Source organism: Corvus moneduloides, chromosome Z (assembly GCF_009650955.1).
Source record: "Corvus moneduloides isolate bCorMon1 chromosome Z, bCorMon1.pri, whole genome shotgun sequence".
NCBI lineage: Eukaryota > Metazoa > Chordata > Aves > Passeriformes > Corvidae > Corvus > Corvus moneduloides.
In genome coordinates, this window is record NC_045511.1 from 51137954 (window position 1) to 51159373 (window position 21420).

Consider the following 21420-nt stretch of genomic DNA (forward strand, 5'->3'; position numbering starts at 1 on the left):
ACAATCTTCCACACCAGCACACTGACAAACAATAGAAAGCACTGAAATGAAGACTTTCATGTGACTGTGACAAAAGACAAGACAGCAGCAATTGCTCCTGGAAGAACAATGGATCTTAACCACATGCAGAATGGGAGCCTCAACCCTTCAATTTACCTTTTCCCTCAAATGTCTCACACTTTCAGCTATGAACTAATCAAGCTAAGAAGGCAGAGGAGAGAGATTGTCATTTCTATTTTTAAATACAAAGGAGACAGTCAGGTACTATCAAGATGAAGGCTAGCAAGATTGACAGAGTTAGGATCTAACAATCATGTCTAACAGACATGTTGGTTAAGGCAGACATACACCAATACAGGCCTTTTCCAGCAGATTTGCATAGTGTGTTTCTGTTCAAGAAAGGCAGGCTTGAACGCTGTATTTCATTAAGATGTTCTGTAATATTGTGGGTGGCCTGCTAGTGGAATATTACTAGATTTTTTTTTAATATCCTTGGTATTCTTTTCCATCATAAAAAAGAAAGCTTAGAATCTTACAAAAATTTTTGTAAAATGCTCTGCCTCTTTCTCACAGCATGAAGCAAGCAGCAGGAAGTCAATGTATTTCTGAGCCTACACACTAATTTTAGAATCCAAAAATGAAATGTCACCAGGGTTCCCAATTACCTATCTAATACACTTTTGAAAAGTAGGCCTAGACAGTCTTATAAATAAAAGTCTCATAAAAAGGCATAGACGAGCTTTAAAATAAGCACGTTTTACATTCAGAAAAGTTCGTAAGAAATTCAGAGAGACTGCTAAGAGTCACTAATGGTTTTTCTGACACTGAAGAACGTCATTTTCTTCATCTGGCATTTTCATCAACTTGATTGCATTTTAATGAACAGATTCTCACCCAAACAAAAATGGCTGGACTTGGATATGTTCACATGCAGAAGCACAATAGTCCGGGGTAACTTGTCGTGGATGTAACTAATATTTTAGATTACTGAAATCAATGCCTTACAAAAACAGGCACTTCACTAAATCTTACAATACCAAATTGTAGGGACACTAGTAAGTAAGATACAAAAAAACCAAACTGAATGCAAACCAGCAAGGATTTTACTAAAAGAAGTAGGGCTACAGTGTGGAAGGAAACTACTGAACTAAAAAGGAGATTAAGCGTGGAGTTCCCTACAAACCATTGTGAGAAATGACCTTGTAGCAAAAACAAACAAAAAGCCCCGGATCATAAATATGATATTTGATGATGGTTAAAAAAAGAATCAAATTGAAACCAGTATCAATACAGAGTAAAATCAGAATATCACATTGCAAGAACTGAATAACCTTCGAGGACCAAAGTGATTATAATGGCAAAATACAATAGCACAAAGACAAGGACAAGCATTCTGTGAACAGGACAAACTGCTACTGTAATTCTACTAGAGAATCATCAAGTCAAAATAATAGAGCAGGAGAATGAGTTAGATGTATTAATAAATTGGGATTAATATAACCTGTCAAAGAGCTACAGTTGTCAAAAAGGCATATGCAATCTGGCTATATCAAGAGACGAATTTTCAGTAGAGATGGGGATGTTTTAAAGCCATTTTACAAGAAACTGGTAAGATCTTGTCTGGAACTCTGTGAATATTTCTGGTCACCTGTCTTAGAAAATTCATGATTTAAGCTTTAAGCATGTGCAGGGGAAAGCTACAAGAATAACACAGAAGCAAGGAGAGGACAGTTCAAAGAGGATAACAACAAAGACTTGTTTAATTAGCCTAGTAAAATGAAAGCTGAGAGGCAGTAAGTGCTCTCTATAAACAAACCAGGGATGTAAGAAAAGGGAAGGAGTAAAACTCTTAAGCTGTAGGCAACACTAGCACACAAGAAGTGGATATTACCAAGCAGTGCTGGGAGCTGGAAGCCCTCATCATCAGGTGAACAATACGCTGAACAGTTTTTGCCAGCAGTAATCAAGGCAAGGAACATCACAGGAGCAAGGGGCTTTTTTGCTTGGTTATAAACATTACTACTGTTGCTGAAAGCCAGCGGATCTCAGTAGTCATTTTTTCTACAGGCCTGTGCCTTACTCATATTCCAAGCTCACACACCACTTTTCCGACTGTCATTTCTTTCACATTTTCTCTTTTTGTACATACAGTGCAGAAAACCATGTGGACACACTTCCCGACAAAACCTCCTCACTCTGAGGTATTCCTCAGCTTGAAGACTCTAGCTGAAAGGCTAAAACACCAACCTTTTCTGACCTAACTGCTAGTGCACCTAAAGGTGCAGAGGCGGTTTTGTCAGGTTCTCCTGTAAACAAAAACTTGGGGTATTTTTGATGTCTGCAAGACATCCCAATGCAGCAGCACCAGACAGCAACTTTATAGCTCATTCTGTTCTGCATAATTAACCAATTTGCCAATTTCAGCTTTCTCTCCCCATCCTTATATTGTAATCCCACAGAAAGCAGGTAATAAACTAACAGCTGCTCCATGTTGCAATATAGAACAAACTAAATCAACTAGCCAAGCACTCTAACCACACTATTTAATATAAGCAAGCTCCAGGCATTGTGGGCATCTTATGTAAGGATTTCAATCTTTCAAGAAACATAACTTTGTCATGCATCATGTCACTATGTACAAAAACTGTATCCTACTGACAAAAAATTTCAGTATTTAAATATTAAAAAGATAATGCATTTTAAAAATAAGGTTCTGATTTAAGGATAAATAAATAAATGAGGGTGCATAAAAGTTGTAACATCTGAAAAGAGTGTCCAGTTTTGTAGTAACTTTTCACAATTAGAAGCAGCTAAGATCATACAACCCAACAATTACAGAGACCTGACAAAAGCTTGAAATGTGCTGTTGTTATCTGTATCACGCTTAAGTATGTTCAATTTAGTCCACATACTAGAGCTGTAATACTTACATGAACCTACACATAGCAACCTAGCAGGGCACCTATTATTTTCAAACAGGGGGGCAGCAGATGGTCAAAACACTGCTTGTTCTACTCAAAAGTTGCATGAAGAGTATTCTGCTATGAAAAGATGTATGTCCAGAAATCCAAAGCAGACTAGCAATGGTCCTCCTCTGATACAACCTTGACTCATCTAGTACATTAGTTATTTGCATTAGTCTGGCTAGATTATGAATGTGCATCCAGCAAGGCAGATGTGTAGGGACATCCCGAATCCCTGGTGTTCAGACCCTTCAAAATTCTCTACCCCGTTAGCTGTAGAAAAGCAATATATCCAAGAACTGTGCAGACACAGGTGGAAGACTACACTACCCAAACCTGTGCAGACTGCAGAGTCAAACTAGCATGCATTTTGCATTGTAAAAGCAGATAGCAATAGAATTGAGCATAACGAAACACAGAAGTGTATGCTTAGTTACGAATGTGAACTATATGAACCACTGATACAAACACAATCCTCTTTATGTGCTGTCCAGGGCTGGCAGGAAAGGTGATGAGCTTTTTACCTAGGGATGGGGAGGTATTTTCATTCAGTATGAAAATAGGATAGATTATTTAATGTCTAATCCTGTATTAGACCTAAACATCACTTAAATCGTGCAACTTGTTTGCCTAATTCCCACCACTGTTACATTACTCATACGAACTAACAGTTACTTTGCCTTCCATTTTGCTTGAGCTTGGGCTTGCAGATAGAGTGCTAACACACTGCTCTTAATTACTGCTGTTACTGAAAGCTCACTGCCAGTTTCTGTAGGCACTTGAAGACAAATTTAGCTTGGGCAATTATGGTTTCTGTATGTTATTCCCTTGCTAGCTTGGTTTATTTCCTTTCAGCTAAATTCAGTCTCTGCATCACCATACTCTTCCTTCTAATGAAAAACTCCTAATCAGGGCATACGTCATTCATTTTTAATACAGAATAACTGTCTCCATCTAAAATGTGGTTCAGTCTGATGCATGCATACAGTAAAAAGAAAACCATATTAAGGAAGGTAGCATGGTGATCAGGGAGGGAAAACTGAACATAAATACCAAGTTAGCACGACCAAGAAGGTAACTTGGAACGGAAGGTGCTCCTTGCTGCTCCAAGAGCTACATTCCTGGGAAAAATAGCAAGCTGCTGCTCTTTCAGGATCAGGTATACACTTAGAAGTCTCTCTGCATGGGTGATATTGATTTGGAGGCATTCCTTATGTAATGGCCATCTGTAACATTATAATTAGACTGAGCAGCATACATGCTGGATTCCTTTTCAACTCTGCCAGCATGCAGCCCTTCACCTGTAACCAGAGTATTAGGTATCTTTGGCAATGACCTTTCACTGTGTGATTTGTCCTTTCAAGCTAAACAGCATTCTCTGCTTCAACATACTTAGTCTCCTTTGGAAGTATGCAATAATCTCAGCAGACACCAGCATTTCCAATGGTTCTCTAAAAATCACTCATTTGACAAGAAATATTTGATTACTGAAGTTACTTGATTCATTAACATTATGAAAGATTCCACCAGAACAAATGAAGAAGACACAGTAATAATTTAAATAAAAATGTTTTTCTTAAAAATTGTCACTTTAGCTTTAAAAAATAACACCACCACTAATCTTCTGTTTCATTGTCATTTTTCCTTCTGCTGGTAACCTGGGAAAGATATTCCTGTTAGTCTAAGAGCTACAAAAAGACATGTGATTTTCTATCATATGGTTTCTCCATCAGTTTTGAAACAGATCTAGAAGAGGGGGTTTATTTTAATGGTACAGTCTTTGAAGAGATGATGACTGAGGAAAATGGCTAAAATAATACAGCAAACTTCTAAATCAAATGTGACATTGAAAATCCAGTAATTCTTTGTGTAGCTCTTTCCCTAAATTCCTAAAGAATATCAGGCATTTGTGGACAGAAAACATGAAAATATGAAAACACAAATACAAAAATGAAAATACAAATACAAAGATATGAAAATACAAAAAATACGAGAGAATACAACTAAAAAAATTAGTATTTACACAAGACAAAGAACTACAAGGTTAAAAACCACAGGCTATATGTGTGCTCTGCCCTATGGAAATCCAACTAGGCACTTACAATGATTTAAATCACAGTATGGATCTGCAGGGTATCAGGAGCTCTGATACTCACCCTCTGGTGGTTTCTTCCATGCGCCACAATTTCTCAGTGACATAAGAACTGTGTAACACAACTGCCAGACAGCTTTATCTGATCGCAGTATCTGTTAAAACTGTCCAAGTTATTAATATCCACTACCTACTGGTGGCTACATATAGGACAATCCCAGACTAGCTGCCTAAAAATAGGTATCTGCACCCCAAGATGACAGCCTTACAACAGACTGCCTTTTTTGTTCACTTTTCTAAGTGCAATTTGTTCTGTCCAAAACTCAGATTTGAAACACTCCAGCAAAATGTTCCGAGAAACTGTCTACATCTCCACTGCAATTTTCAAGTTCCAGTGCTTTCCTCAAGGTACCTGAGTATGTACTACCTTGTGTAGTACATACCACTTCAATACTCAGCTTAAATAAAATATATTACTTACAGGCTAAAGTTATGGCACAGATAAAATGACAATTTGTTACAAGCAATAGAAACATACAGCAAAGTGGCCTGGTCTCCTGATGTTCTACCGATGTTCTACCCAAAGCAGTTCTTCAACAACTTAGCACAGCACATGACCAGAAAAAATTCATAATGTCCTTCTTCTACAAGACCAACATGACTACCCATGGCAGAGTTCAGCTCTCAGCTACTACAAAGATCATGGTTCAATATTTAGCCTGAAGCAAAACATGTATTAATTCCACTCTTCCTTTGCAATACTCTTTCTCCTCAAGCTGGAATATAAAAGGACAAAAAATCATCTCAGAAGCAGGAAAGCTGCTGCAAACAGCACTGGTTTAAAGCACAGAAAACCACAAGGCAGAGTAGGTCCCCAGGACCTCGCCCGGAAGCACAGGAAGCACCAGTACAACTCCCTTACTGGGACGAGGCAGCATAGGCAGCATGATGCATCCTACAGTGACTGAGCAGGACGATCCCTCTGATGCAAAGACTGGTGTGATACTTTTGAGATAGCAGATAATGGAGATGAACAATATGTTGCAAACAGCATCCAGACCAGTAACCTTAAATCACAGCCCTTGATGGGGATTACCACTGTGTGATAACAAATACCAAAACAAATAAAGGTATATTGCACAATACAAAACAAGTACACTCAATACCCCCTGCTTTCTGGATGCTAGTAAGAAAGGCCTCCCTTCTAGGATTCTTCCTTTTGAAAACATAAGCATCATAATGATCTTTGCTCCCTACACTTCGAATGAAATTTAACGTGGAAGCCATGAAATTTGACTAGGAGCACCAAGCTATTCCTTAGAGAGAAAGAAAAACAACTAAACAAAAAAACCTCCAAAATCAAAAGCATGTTTCATAATAAAATGTGCCATAGTATTAAATTCCAACAAATACATTAATAAGAAGCTTAGCTAAGATGCATGATAAGAACACTATATAATTAAAAGCAGTATTGTATTGAACATTGGATGTCCTTGTTGCATTTCAGAAATTGATTTTATTATTTATTTTTCACTCTTAATAACACTGTTAATAACACCATTGTGGAAGTCAAAGCTATAATTCTAAAACATGAAACTGAAAAAAAACCAGAAAAAATATCCCCTTTCCTATGCTTATTAAGTTTATAAAGTATTTTTAGGATTTTATTCTCATTGCAAAATTTCATGAAACATTTCCTTTCCCAATCTTTAAAGACACACTTCAAAGAAATGTGAACGCTTCAATGGACATGAGATATAGCTGTGTTCTTTCAAACAGAGTTCTGAAATTAATTAAGCTGAAATACTGTAAAAGATGCTACAATAGGAAAAAGCTGATGAACCTGTAACTGCATTTCAGCTGGGTTTGCTGTGGGGGAATATTTTTTTCAACATAGCAGCCACTGCTTTACAGGCATTTAGAAATTTGTTAAAATAATTGGAAGAATTAAGTAGGCCACTGTATGCATTTGTGAAAGTCAGACACCCAGAGAAGCAGCTTAGGTATGTGCTGCTAAACATGCCTAAAGTGGCACTGCTTCACATACTACTGCTTTGCTTCTGGAGTTAGTTCAGGTGCTGAAGCCTTACACTTTGGTAAGAAACTAAATCTTAATTCTGCTTTACATATCTTAAGGAGTAGCATTTTAAATGCATCATTCTCTCTCTTTCCTATATTTAGTGGTTCTGGATGATAAAAGTTCACTTTCTGTTGCTTTACCACCTCTGAGGTGACAGTAACAGCTAAAACAAGGAGAACAAATATCAGTCTGAAACAGGCGTTAATTAAACAGCAGACAGTTCTTCGCTGCACAGAGGTGCAAGCATGAATACCAGTTCTCCAGATTAAAACTGCCCCTTTTATCTGCAAATAATTAGCTGTACCAAAGTAAATGGGTTCTACATGCAGTTTATGTACTGTTCAGTACTTCCTATGTGCAGTTCAAACTTACAGTATGTATGAAGTCCCTCACACCTAAACCAGTTTTACACTTCACAACATTAAATCCAATTAAATGCAAATACAAGAAAGTAGAGGAGACCAAACAATGGATGCTTGTTGGGTTTATGAAGGCCACATGTGCCATGAATTCCCACTTTGATCTGAACATTAGCATTGTTTAAGATTTGTTTTCACTTTTTAAAAAATGCTAATATGGAGTGATTTATTATTTATTTTTCAAGGAAGGTGGCTGGGGTTTATTTTCCCAATACTGCCTGGACACATTACTATAAATTTAGTTATTTTTAAAAGACTACATTATTCCATAAGAACACATTTTTATGTGTAGATTATCTGCACTTTAAAATATCATCACTTAAAATTGTAAATAAAAAATAAAAAACGTTTGCATAGCTATCCAGCTAGGTTTCAGTATTTTATCCAACTTCCAGACATTATACTGCTCAATTATCAAACATTTATTAATAGATGTTATAAACACATTATTTCTTTCTTAAACCAAATCAGAGATAGCATGCAAATAGAATCTCTGATCTGAAAGTTTCAGCTTTTTAAAAAGCCGGAATAAATCCTTGTCTGAATCCCACCATTTTTTAACCCACCATTCTCTTCATAAAAGAAAGGATTCTCTATTTTCCAGGAAATAATTACTCCTTATGAGTAATCCAGTTACAGCTACATGGATGTCAACATTCGAAAGAAACACTGCAAACAAGTACACATATTGTCATATTTCTATCTGGGAATCATGGTAAAGGCTCTCCTTTTGGACAAAAAGCAGTTAGGTTTCAGTTCAAAAAGAGCTCAACCCCTTTCAGAAGAAATGAAAGCTAAGATTTGCACATGAAACCCGAGAGAAAAAGTCAAATTGAAAAATTTATGTTAAAAACACCAAAGCTTGCAGCACTATAAGCACTTAATGCAAGTGTTGCATGGTCTCCAAAAATCGTGTCTTCTCACACTGAGTTGTACACTGCAAATTAGGGCAAAACATTCCAGGATTCTCAGATACGGTGTTTTTTTCAAATGTAGGGAAAGAAAGTAAAAGATCAGTGATGCAAATGTTACCATACTCCTCACTGTCCAATCATCCTTCAAATGGTCGGGTTGGTTTGGCTTTTTTTTAAAGTACTTCAATAATGCAATATTCCAGCAAATGTGAAAAAACCCTCCACTTTTATCTTGTAAAAACATGAAGTACTTCAAGCTCCACATAACAAATTCATAAGAAAGACGAAGTCTGAGCATGAAGACAAACCTTCTGCCTTCATTTTTAGGCTTTGCTTTATAATCATTATGTGAGTTCATACAAAAACAAGCTTTAGGACTTAGAGAAAAACTTGGCAACTGTAAGGAACCACTTGTATACTTGTTCCTCTTACCTTACAGTTCTTTACACCCCACAGGCTGAGTTAATTAAAGCTTCTTCTAACATGCACAATGGATACACTTGACCTTTATGGCAAAGGAAACTGGCGCTGTGTTTATAACATCCTATGATCCACTAAGTTTGTCTTCAATAACAAACGGGGTTCTACAAGTTGTCCTTGGTGCTACCAGCTTTGCCACCTACCCTGGTAACACTAATAAGGTATCAGCTCAACTTTTTCTTCAAAACCTCTGGTGGTAATTAAAACAACTCCTGATTTAGAGTCTAATTAAGAAACAAGATAATGGGATAATAAAAGTTCTATTTAAAAAGCTTTACATTTTCAGTCTGATCTCTCATGTCACTTAACAGACTGCACTGTCAACCCTTATTATTGGCTCTTGCATGCTTGTTTATATAGGTTCCTTTCCTGGTGCAGAAGTAGGAGTAGCTGATTTCTTTTAACCTCCTGAAGCAGGAAAATAATCCAGAAGCCCAGTGGTAGGTCTGGTTCTGGTCTGGCACGTTTTAGTTTCCTTAAGAAACATGACTGAGTATTTTGCAGTGGATTAAGTCACACAGAAGGCAAATCACATCCAGTATTTTAACAGGAGAAACTTCATGGATCATCTGTTCAAAAAGCTTGCTCCCTTTTGCTCTCCATTGTTTCTGTCCTCTTCCACTCTATCCACTGCAGCTCTGGGATACTGCCTCAGTACTCCAAGTTATCAATGGGTCAGTCAGCACACATTACAGACATACCTGTATACTTTATGGAGAATCACCCCAATAAAGAGTTGGCATCTGTAATGCCTTTATTATGGTAACAATAATGAGTTTTTGCACTTGAACATTTTCTTCAAAATCACAACAAAAAAATCTGTTTTTTCTTGTTGCAGCAGGGGACTACAATCAGCCTCTTTGCAGTTTCATTATTTTAAATGCAGAAGGTGAATTTATGTCTACCCAATTAATTATATTAACCCATTACTCAACGAAGTGATCTCTGTGGATTCATTACAGAAAATCACGCAGGGAAAATGCTAAAATATAGCAGAAGAGAATTCCCAGTGGTTTCCTCTATGATGAATTCAATGTAGAATTAGCAAAATTGATTACTTATCAAGTCATGGCTCACCTTGCTGCACAAAGCCCAATTTCAACATTTTCAATTCAAATAATTCAGTATTTTCGTTATTTCAGATTTGCGTTGGAATAATAAGCTGAAATGGCCAGAGGTTCAGAGTAAGATTTATGAAGCCAGAACAAGTAGCAGAATCTCAGACAAATAAATGTCAAATTTTCAGAGCTAACATTATTTTATCAAAAGGCCATAACCGAATCTGATAGCCTAGACACTGCTTTAGAAATCATCACCTAAATTTAAAGTGATAAGCAGGTTAAAAAAACAAACACAAATAAAGGAATAGTGGAAATTTGGGACAACAATTCAAAATTGTTTTCTGTAAGAGTCAGTTCTCCTATTTTGTCTCTGTCCTGCTTTTCTGAAAGACAGAAACAATCAGAATAGTAGAGCTCTAATTTTCAAGTGCAAGATTAATTCAATGTGTTCTATCCCACAGCAGTGTGTTCTGGAGTATTTTCAGGTAGTATTATCAAAGTAATCTGCATGCTACTCTTTTAATTCTGAAGGCAGCTCATGGGAGGTTTCATCAATATGTAAATTAAGTAGTAACACAGGTCTTCTACCAATGAAAAAGTGTAAGGACAAAGCTCCAGAACCTAATCTCCTTATAGGACCAAAAAAAAAAATTTTTTTTAAAAAATCATTACATATTTATCCTCGGCTGTAACAATCTATCTATCCTTAATGCAATGTAAAAACACTAAACCATAGCAGGGTATCTCCCAGCCCTCCCCAAACACTGTCCACAGTTTGTCACACTGTAACCTATTGAAGTAGCAATTTTTTTTCTGCAAATGCATCATCACAATGCCCAGTTTCCAGAGAAATCTGAACTCACAAGCAAAGTAAGTTCCCAGCAAGACACAAGCTCAGTTAACACCAATACCACCACCACAGCCTAGCCACTAACTGTGGTCTATACCCACCCACAACAGAAACAACACACTTTTCAAACACATATATGAACTAATGATTTCCTACCACATACCGCAGAGATCAGATTTTATTCTAACTGACTTGCAGGCTTCTCCCAAGGCCACAGAAGTGTTTTCCATGGATACAATGGTTTGCACACAGAACACTTTTTCACTGTCCACCCTTCACCTTCTCTTCTTGAACATTTTGTCTGATCTGCTGCTTGCAGAAAAAAACCCTGAAGTTAGGCTAACACAAGCACTGAGTCTATTTGCCTTTTAACAACCAGAACACCATGTACCAAAACCACTATTTACAGACGAATTGCAGGGTGGGGGGGGGAAGGGGGAATTTTTTTGTTGGAGAGAAGACAGGGAGAAAGAATGAAATATGTTTTCTTTTTTTTTATTTACAGCTCTTGAAAACCAAACAACACATATGAAATCATGAATTCCATAACCACAAGCAAACTATTTATATTGCAAGCCATTCTGGTATGTGAAGAGGATTATCAGACTACTGTTGCCCTACCCTTAAAGCATCACAGATGCAGGTTGGTCAGACAGTTACTAAAGAACTTTTGATACAGTCATGTTCTCTACAAAATAAGACACAGATTATTTTAAGTGTCACTAGAGTTCAAGTGCTGCCACTAGGGAAAATAAAAACACTTAGCTCCATTTTGTTCCTTCAGTGTGGTTTTGCTGAAAAAAAAAAAAAAAAGTTTAAATTTTATGTCTAATATAATATACTATGATAAGCATAGCTTAACTTTTTCTCACCATTTCCAATTCATGCTTCACTCATCTGAAAAAGCTCGATTTTCTTAACCTGGGTCTCTGCACTTTTTCTCCCTTTAGACCTATTTGGAGTTGTGAAGATGTCCATCTCCCATTTAAGCCTTTTATTTCATGGTACTGTTCTATTCTTAAGACTTAAATGTTTCAGTCAACATGAGGCATTAGGGTAGGAAGTAATTGTTGTGATCTGTTCCTCTGTGTTGCTTAATGAAGTAAAAAGGAAAGCTGTATAGCAGTTTGGCAGCTTTACTGGCTGTGAAGTGTCATTAAGTAGGAGATGGCAAGTTTTATCCAGGCACCTCTGACTACTAAATTCACAAAACAAACAGAAGGTTTACCATGGGAGGTAGCGAGAAATCAGGCAATATCCTCAAGTCGCTCTTCCAGTTAAACAGTGCGTGGTTACTAAAATTGCTATGGGAACATGGGAGTTCATCAGAAACACAATTTTAGACAAAAATGTTCCTTAACCTTTTACATTACCACTACTACTACTACTACAAAAAAAACCAAAACCAAGGTGTACAGTCTTGTTCTCATACACCAGAAAAAACTAAAACATAAGTCTGAAACAGTGTAATGGTAAAATCTTTTATTCAGCCTTTGTTGCTAAGCTGTAGCATTTGATTAAGGAAAGAAAGTTTCCACATGTGCCCTACAGTGATGTACTTCACTTGATTTTAACACATTCTTTAATTGCAACTGAAAAAAAGAGGCCACAGCAAAACAATAAACAAGAGACAACTGTTTCCTTTTGAGTCAGTGCTGCATGCAATTATTCTGTTCAATGGACTACTCCTGTGATTTTGGACAGCAGTAACATTATATTCGGGTACCTCCACAGTGCACAAAAATTCTGCTTCAATTTCCATTCATGTTTTATGATTCATTGATTATCAAGCTGTATTAAAAAAAAAAAAAAAAAAAGGTCCTTTAGGCAAAAAAACCTGCTAAACCAGAATTTAAATTACTGTCAGCCACATTATTCATTTTTCCACTGAACCACAATGTCCCATTTCCAAATATTGACAGTTGGGAAACAAGGGCTTACTCCTTCTAAACACCAATTAAAAAGTAACTTTCACGACAAAGCAAAACAGTACTCCTCAAGAGACAGCTAGTACACCACCTCCCCAAATGCATTTAGGAACCCTCGGTTCTCTGATTCCTGCAAAAAGGCCAAAATGTGGTCCAGAAATGAATATAAATGTCAGTTATTAAAACCGATGTCCCAAATGCAGAATTCAGGTTACTTAGGTTATTTCGATATAAAAATCTGGGTTCTGAAAATACAAATTAAGTATTCCAGCCTAAATATATAACGAAAGAAGAAAAATGTATTTATTTTCCACATAGCATGTTTCTTTCTGCTTGCTGCCATTTACTCTATTAGGACTGTCCTTTAAAGTGACAGGGGAGAACAAGAGAGGTCATTTGAAATTTTTATGGCTTCTTCAAGGTCATGGGTATCATGGACATAATTTAATAAACTAGATCAGCTCATTGATAAAGCGCAAGGAATTAATTAATACCTTCCTCATAAAAAAATTTAATCAAGAAAAAGTAAATAACATACAGAAGCTTTTTACTTTCACCAAGCAAGCTATCCATCAGATTATGATGTCAAAAAAATTACTAGAATAATACATAACATATCCTGGTAAGAGTGTCTATAATAAATTATTCAAATAATAATGAATACATCTATGATCCAAAGACCTGAAAGACAGGACTATTAGGTTAAGTCTAGTCTAAAAATTATGCCCAGTTTTCACTTTTGTCAGAAGCTACCACAACTCATACACCACAAGAGGCTGTAAAAAATCTCCTGCTCTGAGGTAGGCCCAAATGGCCATTGGAAATGCGAATCTTAGAGAAAGCAAGGCAACACACCCCAGTGATTTTAAGATTTCTTCAGATTCTCTGCTTCTATGAAACCTTACTTAAAACATATAGCCCCACTGAGATGCAAATCTAAGTTTCATTAACACTGTCTTAACTGTGCCATAAACATCATGAAGGTCAAAATCCACTCTTTTACTCCCCCACTATATTGCTCTGCATGTTGTATTTGCATTAAAAGCAAAACAAAGGAGTAAACTGCAACAATACAGTCCAGACCTGCACAATGGTTACAGCACAGGATTAAAGACAATAAAAGCATGTGTGGATTTCGTATTTTGAGCGGCCGTGCCTCAGACATACTTATTGCTTCTGAGAATCTGACAGTGTAAGAATAGTTCAGAGTCCATGAACTGTTACAAAACACATCGCAAATATCCTTGTTCCCTTCTGCTCACAAGAACCAGAATTAAGACACCCTGCTTCCCAGGAGACAGTGCTTGGGCTCTCTTCCTGAGCTTACCACCAAAGTGCAGCATGACCTTTTGCTAATATTTTACCTCTGTGTGCATTAGTCTGTTTCAGATTAAAGAATTCAAGTTGGTCGTTCTCATTTGGGTTTGTGGTTTTTTTTAACAATTTACAAATAGGAATAATATAGAAAATTTCATGTCAGAATCTACAACCTTTCATGAAAATACATTCTCAGAAAAAAGTGACTCCATTCCTATTCACAAGAGTATCAAGAGAGAAAAAAAAAAATACCTCAACTCCACTGCAAAGGTTGTTTCATGCGATAAAGAAAGGATTAATTTTGCATTTCCCGAACTTTTCACAGGTCTGATTTCAGAATTTAATCAATAAAATAAACAAGACCCAAAGGGGAGTAGGGCATACATTTCAGTATGTGATTTTTTTTTACTTCAAATAAAAACATCGTTTTTATTAAATTAAATAAGTGAAGAAGACAACAGCATTACTATTGTCACTATGTACTGTAACAAGCACAACAAATGTTTACCACAAGCAAGCACTCCATGTTAGGATGCAGTTTCATGTGAAATTTCAGAGCACCTTCCACCGGCAGATTACCATAGTTAAGGAAAAAAAAAATCCAAGCAAAACCCTGCTTCCAAGCTTAACCTAATAATAATCAATATTTTATATTTTATAATACGCTTTCTAAAAACTTTTTTGATTTATTAAACATAGCAACGTACCATTTTACTACCATCTTTCTCTTCCTTACACTTTATGGAAACTAAATTTGAATTCAGTCCAACAACCGGCTTGTACATTTTGGTTTTACAAACACCTTCAGTAGATTTAAAAAGTGATCCTACACACACCACACCCAGCAATGCCACAGAAATGCAGCCATGCACTCCACATTCCCCGTGCCCAGCTCCTCCGCCCTGCCCTCACTCACCACCCTCATGCTGGTGGTGTTTGCAGTGGGCTGAAAGAAGTGATGTGTTTCGGCTGCACCTCTGAGGGAAACCCCATCAGCACACTCCTGACACCTGACTTGCTTGTGGAGGCACTGCAAACGCACAGAGCAGTGCCAGGTGTCACGGGATGTGCTGGGACTGCACATCCCAACACCGGCTTCAGCAACCAGCCTGCAGCCTGCAGAGCTGTTTGCTGAGCAGCACTGAGCTGCAGTGGAGCACAGGCGTGTGCTCACCCCGCGACACACACCAGCCTGGGCGCAGGTGTAACTGGGTGCACAGCTCGTCACACTGACGTACAGTCAAGACGCAATTTTAGCTGCCAGTGTATTAAAATAAAGAACATTGCTCTTCGTTAGTTCAAAGCAATATAAAATCAAAAACTTCCACACCATTTCCACACTTTTTCTAGAGAGCATTAGCACTGCACTAAAGTTAGTACCTAAAGAAAGCAGCATAGAATTCAAGGTGTAACAGTAAACAGGTTAGAACACTGATACGAGGAAATACGAAAGTGCTAGACTAAAATCAAGAACTGCATTTAGCAGTAGTCTGAAGGAACATTTTCCAATGAAGCTGTGGCAAAAATGTGCTATTTTTAAGTACAACAAAAATGGATCATGACTGCAAGGAATTTACAAATGCTTATCTTATTTACACACAAAGTAACAAGTTGAAACAAATCCACCACTCATTTCAGACCTTCCAAGGGAACTTAATCATAAAAGTTACCTATTACAATAATGTATTTTCTCCACGCAGAACACTGCGGATTGTAGAAAGGAATATGCAGCAAAATTAAGGTCAACATTTCAAATGTTCAAGTTTTTCAGGGATAAAAAATTAATTTTAACATTTAATCTGCATGTCTCACTCACCAAATCCTACACTGTTAAAATGCAGAATCAGATTACACGTTCATAGAAGAAATAGAAAAAAAGGTTTCTTGAAATGCTACTCTGTTATTGGTACTAAACAAACTTAAATCTCTAGTATTACTCTAGTAAAAATAAACTAAGTCAATAGTCATAAAGAGTCGCAAGAGATCAGAATCCAGGTCTCAAAATCATTTGTTTCCTGAACTGCAAGCTCTGCCCAGAGCAACTGCAACCACAAATATATACCCAAATGCTATTTTCATATAACATTAGATATAGTATACCACAGAATTTGCACTCCAGCACAGAACAAGTACTGCCTTTGGTCCTTTATCCTGTGAATAGCTTTTACCTCATTTTGGTGCTCATTCTTGTCAAACTGCCCCTTATTGTGCATGTTTCACATAATTACTATAATGCTGGGTTATGCTAACACACTACTGATCGTTTGACATAGGTCCCAAGTCTGCCAGGTTATGAGCTACTCATTATTTTCCATTGTCTAATAGAGACTGAGTGATTTTTAATGAGAATCAATTTCATTGAAGAACTCATCTGCAATGCTATAGGGGTTTTTTTACATCTCTCATTAAGCAGCATTTCTAATGAAAATTCAGTTGGACATCTTAACATAAAACTCAAAATGGAAAATGTGACAAACTGACTAGTACAGTGTGGTTTTTAGAAAGAGTCAAAACAAATTAAGAACCTTCCACAAAGCTAAGAGCAATTCTGCCTAGGACAGAGACTCTTCCATTTGTGCTTTTAACGTCCCTAGTTGCTTTCCTTCTCAAAAAAAGTGTTCCCATTTTTGACCCTCTTTGGAACCCACGCACTCTTGCTCACTTTTCTCGTTTAAGCAAAACAGAGCAGATTAAATATCAAATTATCATTCACCTATTCAGTATCTTTTTCAGGATTCTTTAGAAGAGTCTATTTATATTTTCTTAAATGAAATCTCTGCACAACTGCAGAATAATTTACCTTGAAAATAGGCCTCAGGAGGCCATCTGGCCCGGCCATCCCCAGATTCCCAGCTCAAAGCAGGGATGCCTCTGAAAGTCCAAGTATTTTGCTTTACAGAGAATTTTCAATGTATACTCCATAAATGTCTACTTCTCACATCTTAGTTAAGGACAGCACTTTCACAGTGTAAAAATTTCTAATTTTTCAAAGTTTCAAAGTTCTGAAGTTTCCAAACTTCACAACCACAACAAACCATGTCTTTCAAACCATATTTAGCCAGTTCCAGTGATGTTCTCAGTCTTCCTCTCCTTGAAAATCTTATTTGAAATACTGAAGGAATACACTGAAGTCCTTTTGATAATCATCACTATAATCGTAGACAAGAATCTCGGCATTTCAGATGCAGTTTCCCTGATCACGTTAACTCTTTTTATCTTTTCTTTGACATTTTAATAATTTTTTAAAACTTTTTTTTATCACTGGATATATTACAAGCAATATCCCTCTCGTCTATGATTTCCTTAGCGCCCTTAGAAACACACAAATTATTAGCTGAGAAAACAACATGGTATGCTAATTCCTGCAGCTCAAAAAGGAGTTTAATTCTCAGCCATACATTTCCTGCCTTGATCAATTTCATACATTCCCTTGATCCTTTAACCAAAACTGTTTTGGCAATTTTATCTTATCTATTACTAATGTGCCCAATATTTACTCTAAATGTGGTCCAAATTGACATTGCCATAATTCCCATTTTTCTTCCTCTCCTGTTTTTTTCTTTCATAATACATGCTGATTACAACCAGGTAAGGTTTTGTTTCTTATCATTGCTATTTCAAACCTGTACCTTTTAGCTCTATGCACTTCACCTACATACCAAATTCTTCTTATTGTATTCTTTGGCTTATGTTTGGACACAATGGAAAATTATTTTAAAACAGCTATGATGGTATAAGTTCATCTCTAAAACTTTATATACAAACTTTATACAGACAGCTCTTTTAAACGGAATTGTTTGGGGTTAAAATTAGGTCATTTTAAGGTTGAGCATATGAATGACACTGCTAATAACAGAAAAATAATCTAATCAAATAGCACTTCAGACAAACAGGTACAAACGAGATTACAAAAAAAAAGTGCTTAGCAATTTCCTGCTTTTTAAATTTGTGGGAATTTTTAAAGTATTTAGTTTTCTCTCCATCTAACTGATTTCATTAAAAAGAAATGCAAATGCATCAACTTTAACAAATTCCATGCAAGTAATTTATCTTTCTTGCCTCTGAAAAGAGTTTTACAAACTTACCAAAATCATCCTAATCTTTGTATTAGTAGCAATACTAAAGGCACAAACATACGTATTCAAGAGTCTCACTTTTATCTACATCTGTAAAGCAGAATGATGGTCTTAAAATGCCTGCTAAAATCTGGGAGATGACTGCTATTTTGGAAAGCATGAGACCAGTTACCATGAAAAAGAATTGTTAACAGTTAAAAACAGAGCATAGCTTCAAGTTGCATTTTCTTTGCTATGTCACACTCCTCCCCACGCTAAGAACTCACAACTGCCTGCAAATCACAGTCTATTCCCTTTTGTGCCAGTACAATTTCTTTGTAGATCCCACCAGAAACATAAGATCTCATGATTTCTAAAAGCTTTCAGGCCATCAGTTTTGTTTCATTTTGTAATTCATTTCAGGGCTCCATTTTGGAGCATAGCTTTACAAACATACAGGCACAACTGTGAGAATGTGAACTTCATTCACTCTCTACAGAAGAAAAAACACACTTAGGGTTTTGATGTACTTAGAGGGAGTATCAATACAATTCTCAAGTGCCAGAAGGAGAAAGGGGTTTGGCTTTGTTTTTATTTCCAAGGTTCCTATCTACAATCACAGTTTGTTCTACTGCTTTTGTTTTAGCTTTGAAGGACCCTTAACTACTGCTCACAAAGGTTTCTATTTTCACACACACAAAAAAATCCCACTTAAGTTAAGCATCATTAAGGATTAAAAATATCTCCAGCATTCTAACAAGAATAGCCAAGGAAACTGAATCCCCCACGACAGGCTGTTGTCCTTGATGCCTGTTCCAGAGGTAATCTTCTTCTCCTTCTTGGTCTAGAATCTTCTGCTCCATTTTGAACTAGTTTGTAGGCGCCATACAGGCCACAGACAGAGGAAGGGAATTGAGAGCAATACAGATTTTATTGTCACTTGCATATATGCAGTTCCTTAAATCAAATTTTTTTTGTTAGGAAATTATTTTATTACAATAAAAAAATTACAGGGAAAATACTTTTGGTCACGTCACTCATCTTCCTGCTAGTATGACTGTGTCCTATTTTATCCTCCCTGAAAATGCAGGGGTTTTTTATCTTCCGTAGAGCATTCACCCACCTAAGGGAATATCAGTCATCATCATCTACATTATTTTATACACCAACTTCAGAAAGTGGAGAGAACACAGCTAATTCCCTGTACTAAGAGTCATGGCAGAAAGGAAGCCCAGCCAAGCCCTCTCCTACTCCAAGGTGTATTATTTTCAGCACCTGCACTATGTGCTCCCCACAGTGCCTAGAAATGTGGTGCTCAATAACATCAAAGCCTGACCTTAACTGAGAATGCTCATAATCACTTAGTGTTTGGGAAAAAAACCAGGAGCTCTATGAAAAACCATTGGCAAAAATGGAATAGTAATTTTTATACAGTTTAGGTCAATTCAGCTTGAAAGGCATTTTGTGGCACAAACTACAAGACACTTTTCTAGCCACAAAGACTTTCTTCTCAACACTTTCACATTCAGTAAAGATGCTAGTACTCTTTAACAAAAAAAACCCAAACATGAACACAAACTCCCTCCATGAAAAAACGTTTAAAAACCCAAACAAACAAGCAAACAACAACAAACACACACACAAAAACTCCAAACCCATAACTGAAAAGAGTATTCTACTGGAAGCTTATGAATTAGATACAAATAAGGAAACAACAATTCCATGTAAATACATACTTTTTAAAAAAAACTTTGCTTCCACAAAGCCAAAGAATAATTTAATTTGTCAGGCTCTGAGGTAATATGAAGATAATAACATGTGTACATATACAATGGCAGATTACTTTTGCACTTGTTCCAGACCTCTTGCTAGAGCAGCACACTCCTGGATGTTGTCTCCAGTGGTAATAATGTGCAGTCTTCCTGACATTCACACTAGCCTTACTCCTGCAACCCTTTTTGACAGAATTAAACACATGTCAATTTCACCTGAAAATGGGGCGTGCTTACCTGTATATAAAGACACATACTAAAATAATAGCACTTTGGTTTTGACACATAAAGCTATTTTTGCAGTTTTATAGGCTAATACATGTTTGGTCCACAATTTTTATTTCCATCTTTATTTAAAAAAAAAAAAAAAAGGAAAAAGGCTAATGATGAAAGCACACTACTGAAGTGTTTCATAAAACAGTAGGAAGAACAGAATGCCTTTTTTTATTTATTTTTCCAGGGTCTAAAGCCATATCACTATAAAAAGCCAGCAGTCTTTCAAGTTGGATTGGAATGTTTCGAAAAGAAATTATTTTATTGCAAAAAAGGGAAGAAGGAGATTTGAACAAGCATCCTCAACGTGATGTCTCCCAGCAGTGCTTAAGCTACAGCACTGCACTTCTCATGCTCTGCGTTGACAAATATGTTTCATCTGTCTATCCATAAAGAACAGACATATTAGATGCCTTTTTTGATTTTTTTTTTGCAGTTTTTTGTTGCCATATCCTTCTTCTGTCTTACTATTTGCACACTTCCTCAAAAGATCTGCTACTGGTCTGTGGTTCACCCTTGCAATGCACTCAGATAAAAATGCCAGATTCTTCTCTTCTGAAAATAGTAAACACAACAGGTATTATACTCCATCCTAGACAAGCATCACAGGCCTCAATGTCAAAGTCAAGGATGGTTTCAAGTGCTTTGTGACTCCCTGAGGGCCACAGAAGCATACAATTGCAGTTTGAAATGGTAATGTGAATTTTAAAGCTATTCCACTAAAAAAATAAAATCCAACTATGATTCACTTGAATTTTCAAGAGCTTTCCAGAATGGTGTTTTAGATACCAGCTTGAGAACAAAGCACTGCATCATCCTGCATAACCCTTCTCAGAGTGCATCATTTTCCTGCATGACAATCATCCTCAGTTTTACTCCAAAAAACCTCTTCAGGTTCCACTCAACTACAGGTAGCTCTCAAAGAACACCACTTTCTTGCATTTCTGTGCTCCTCATTGCCTTTAGTGCCTCCACCTCCCCATATCTGTTTCATGCACTTCTGTTCTGTGTTACACCATTTTCAGACATCACTGTGCCTGCTTACCTGCGGTCTGCCTGCCTACAGTACCCTTGACAAATTAATGCACTCCAACAGAGCAGCTCTTTGATGCTGAAGTGAAAAAGTTCTCCTGAAAAGGTTTACCTTTTCCTCCTCTAAGTTGTCCCAAATAGATCTGCATTTGGAAAGAAATCAAATAGTGCCAATATCAGTACT

The 21420-nt window shown here is 36.8% G+C and overlaps 1 protein-coding gene across 4 annotated transcripts in view; it reads right to left on the reverse strand.

Annotated features, from left to right (window-relative positions):
• The window catches only part of COMMD10 (COMM domain containing 10), a 113941-nt gene that overhangs the window by 55806 nt on the left and 36715 nt on the right, over nt 1-21420 (reverse strand). The window contains exon 6 of one of the 4 annotated variants that reach the window (XM_032097192.1): nt 12424-12650. The exons of the other annotated variants lie outside the window; for them this stretch is intronic. Within the exon in view, the coding sequence (XP_031953083.1) occupies nt 12636-12650 (15 nt within the window). The 3' untranslated portion in view covers nt 12424-12635. Of the gene's footprint in view, nt 1-12423; nt 12651-21420 lie in introns of those variants that run through there. 4 annotated transcript variants of the gene reach the window in all.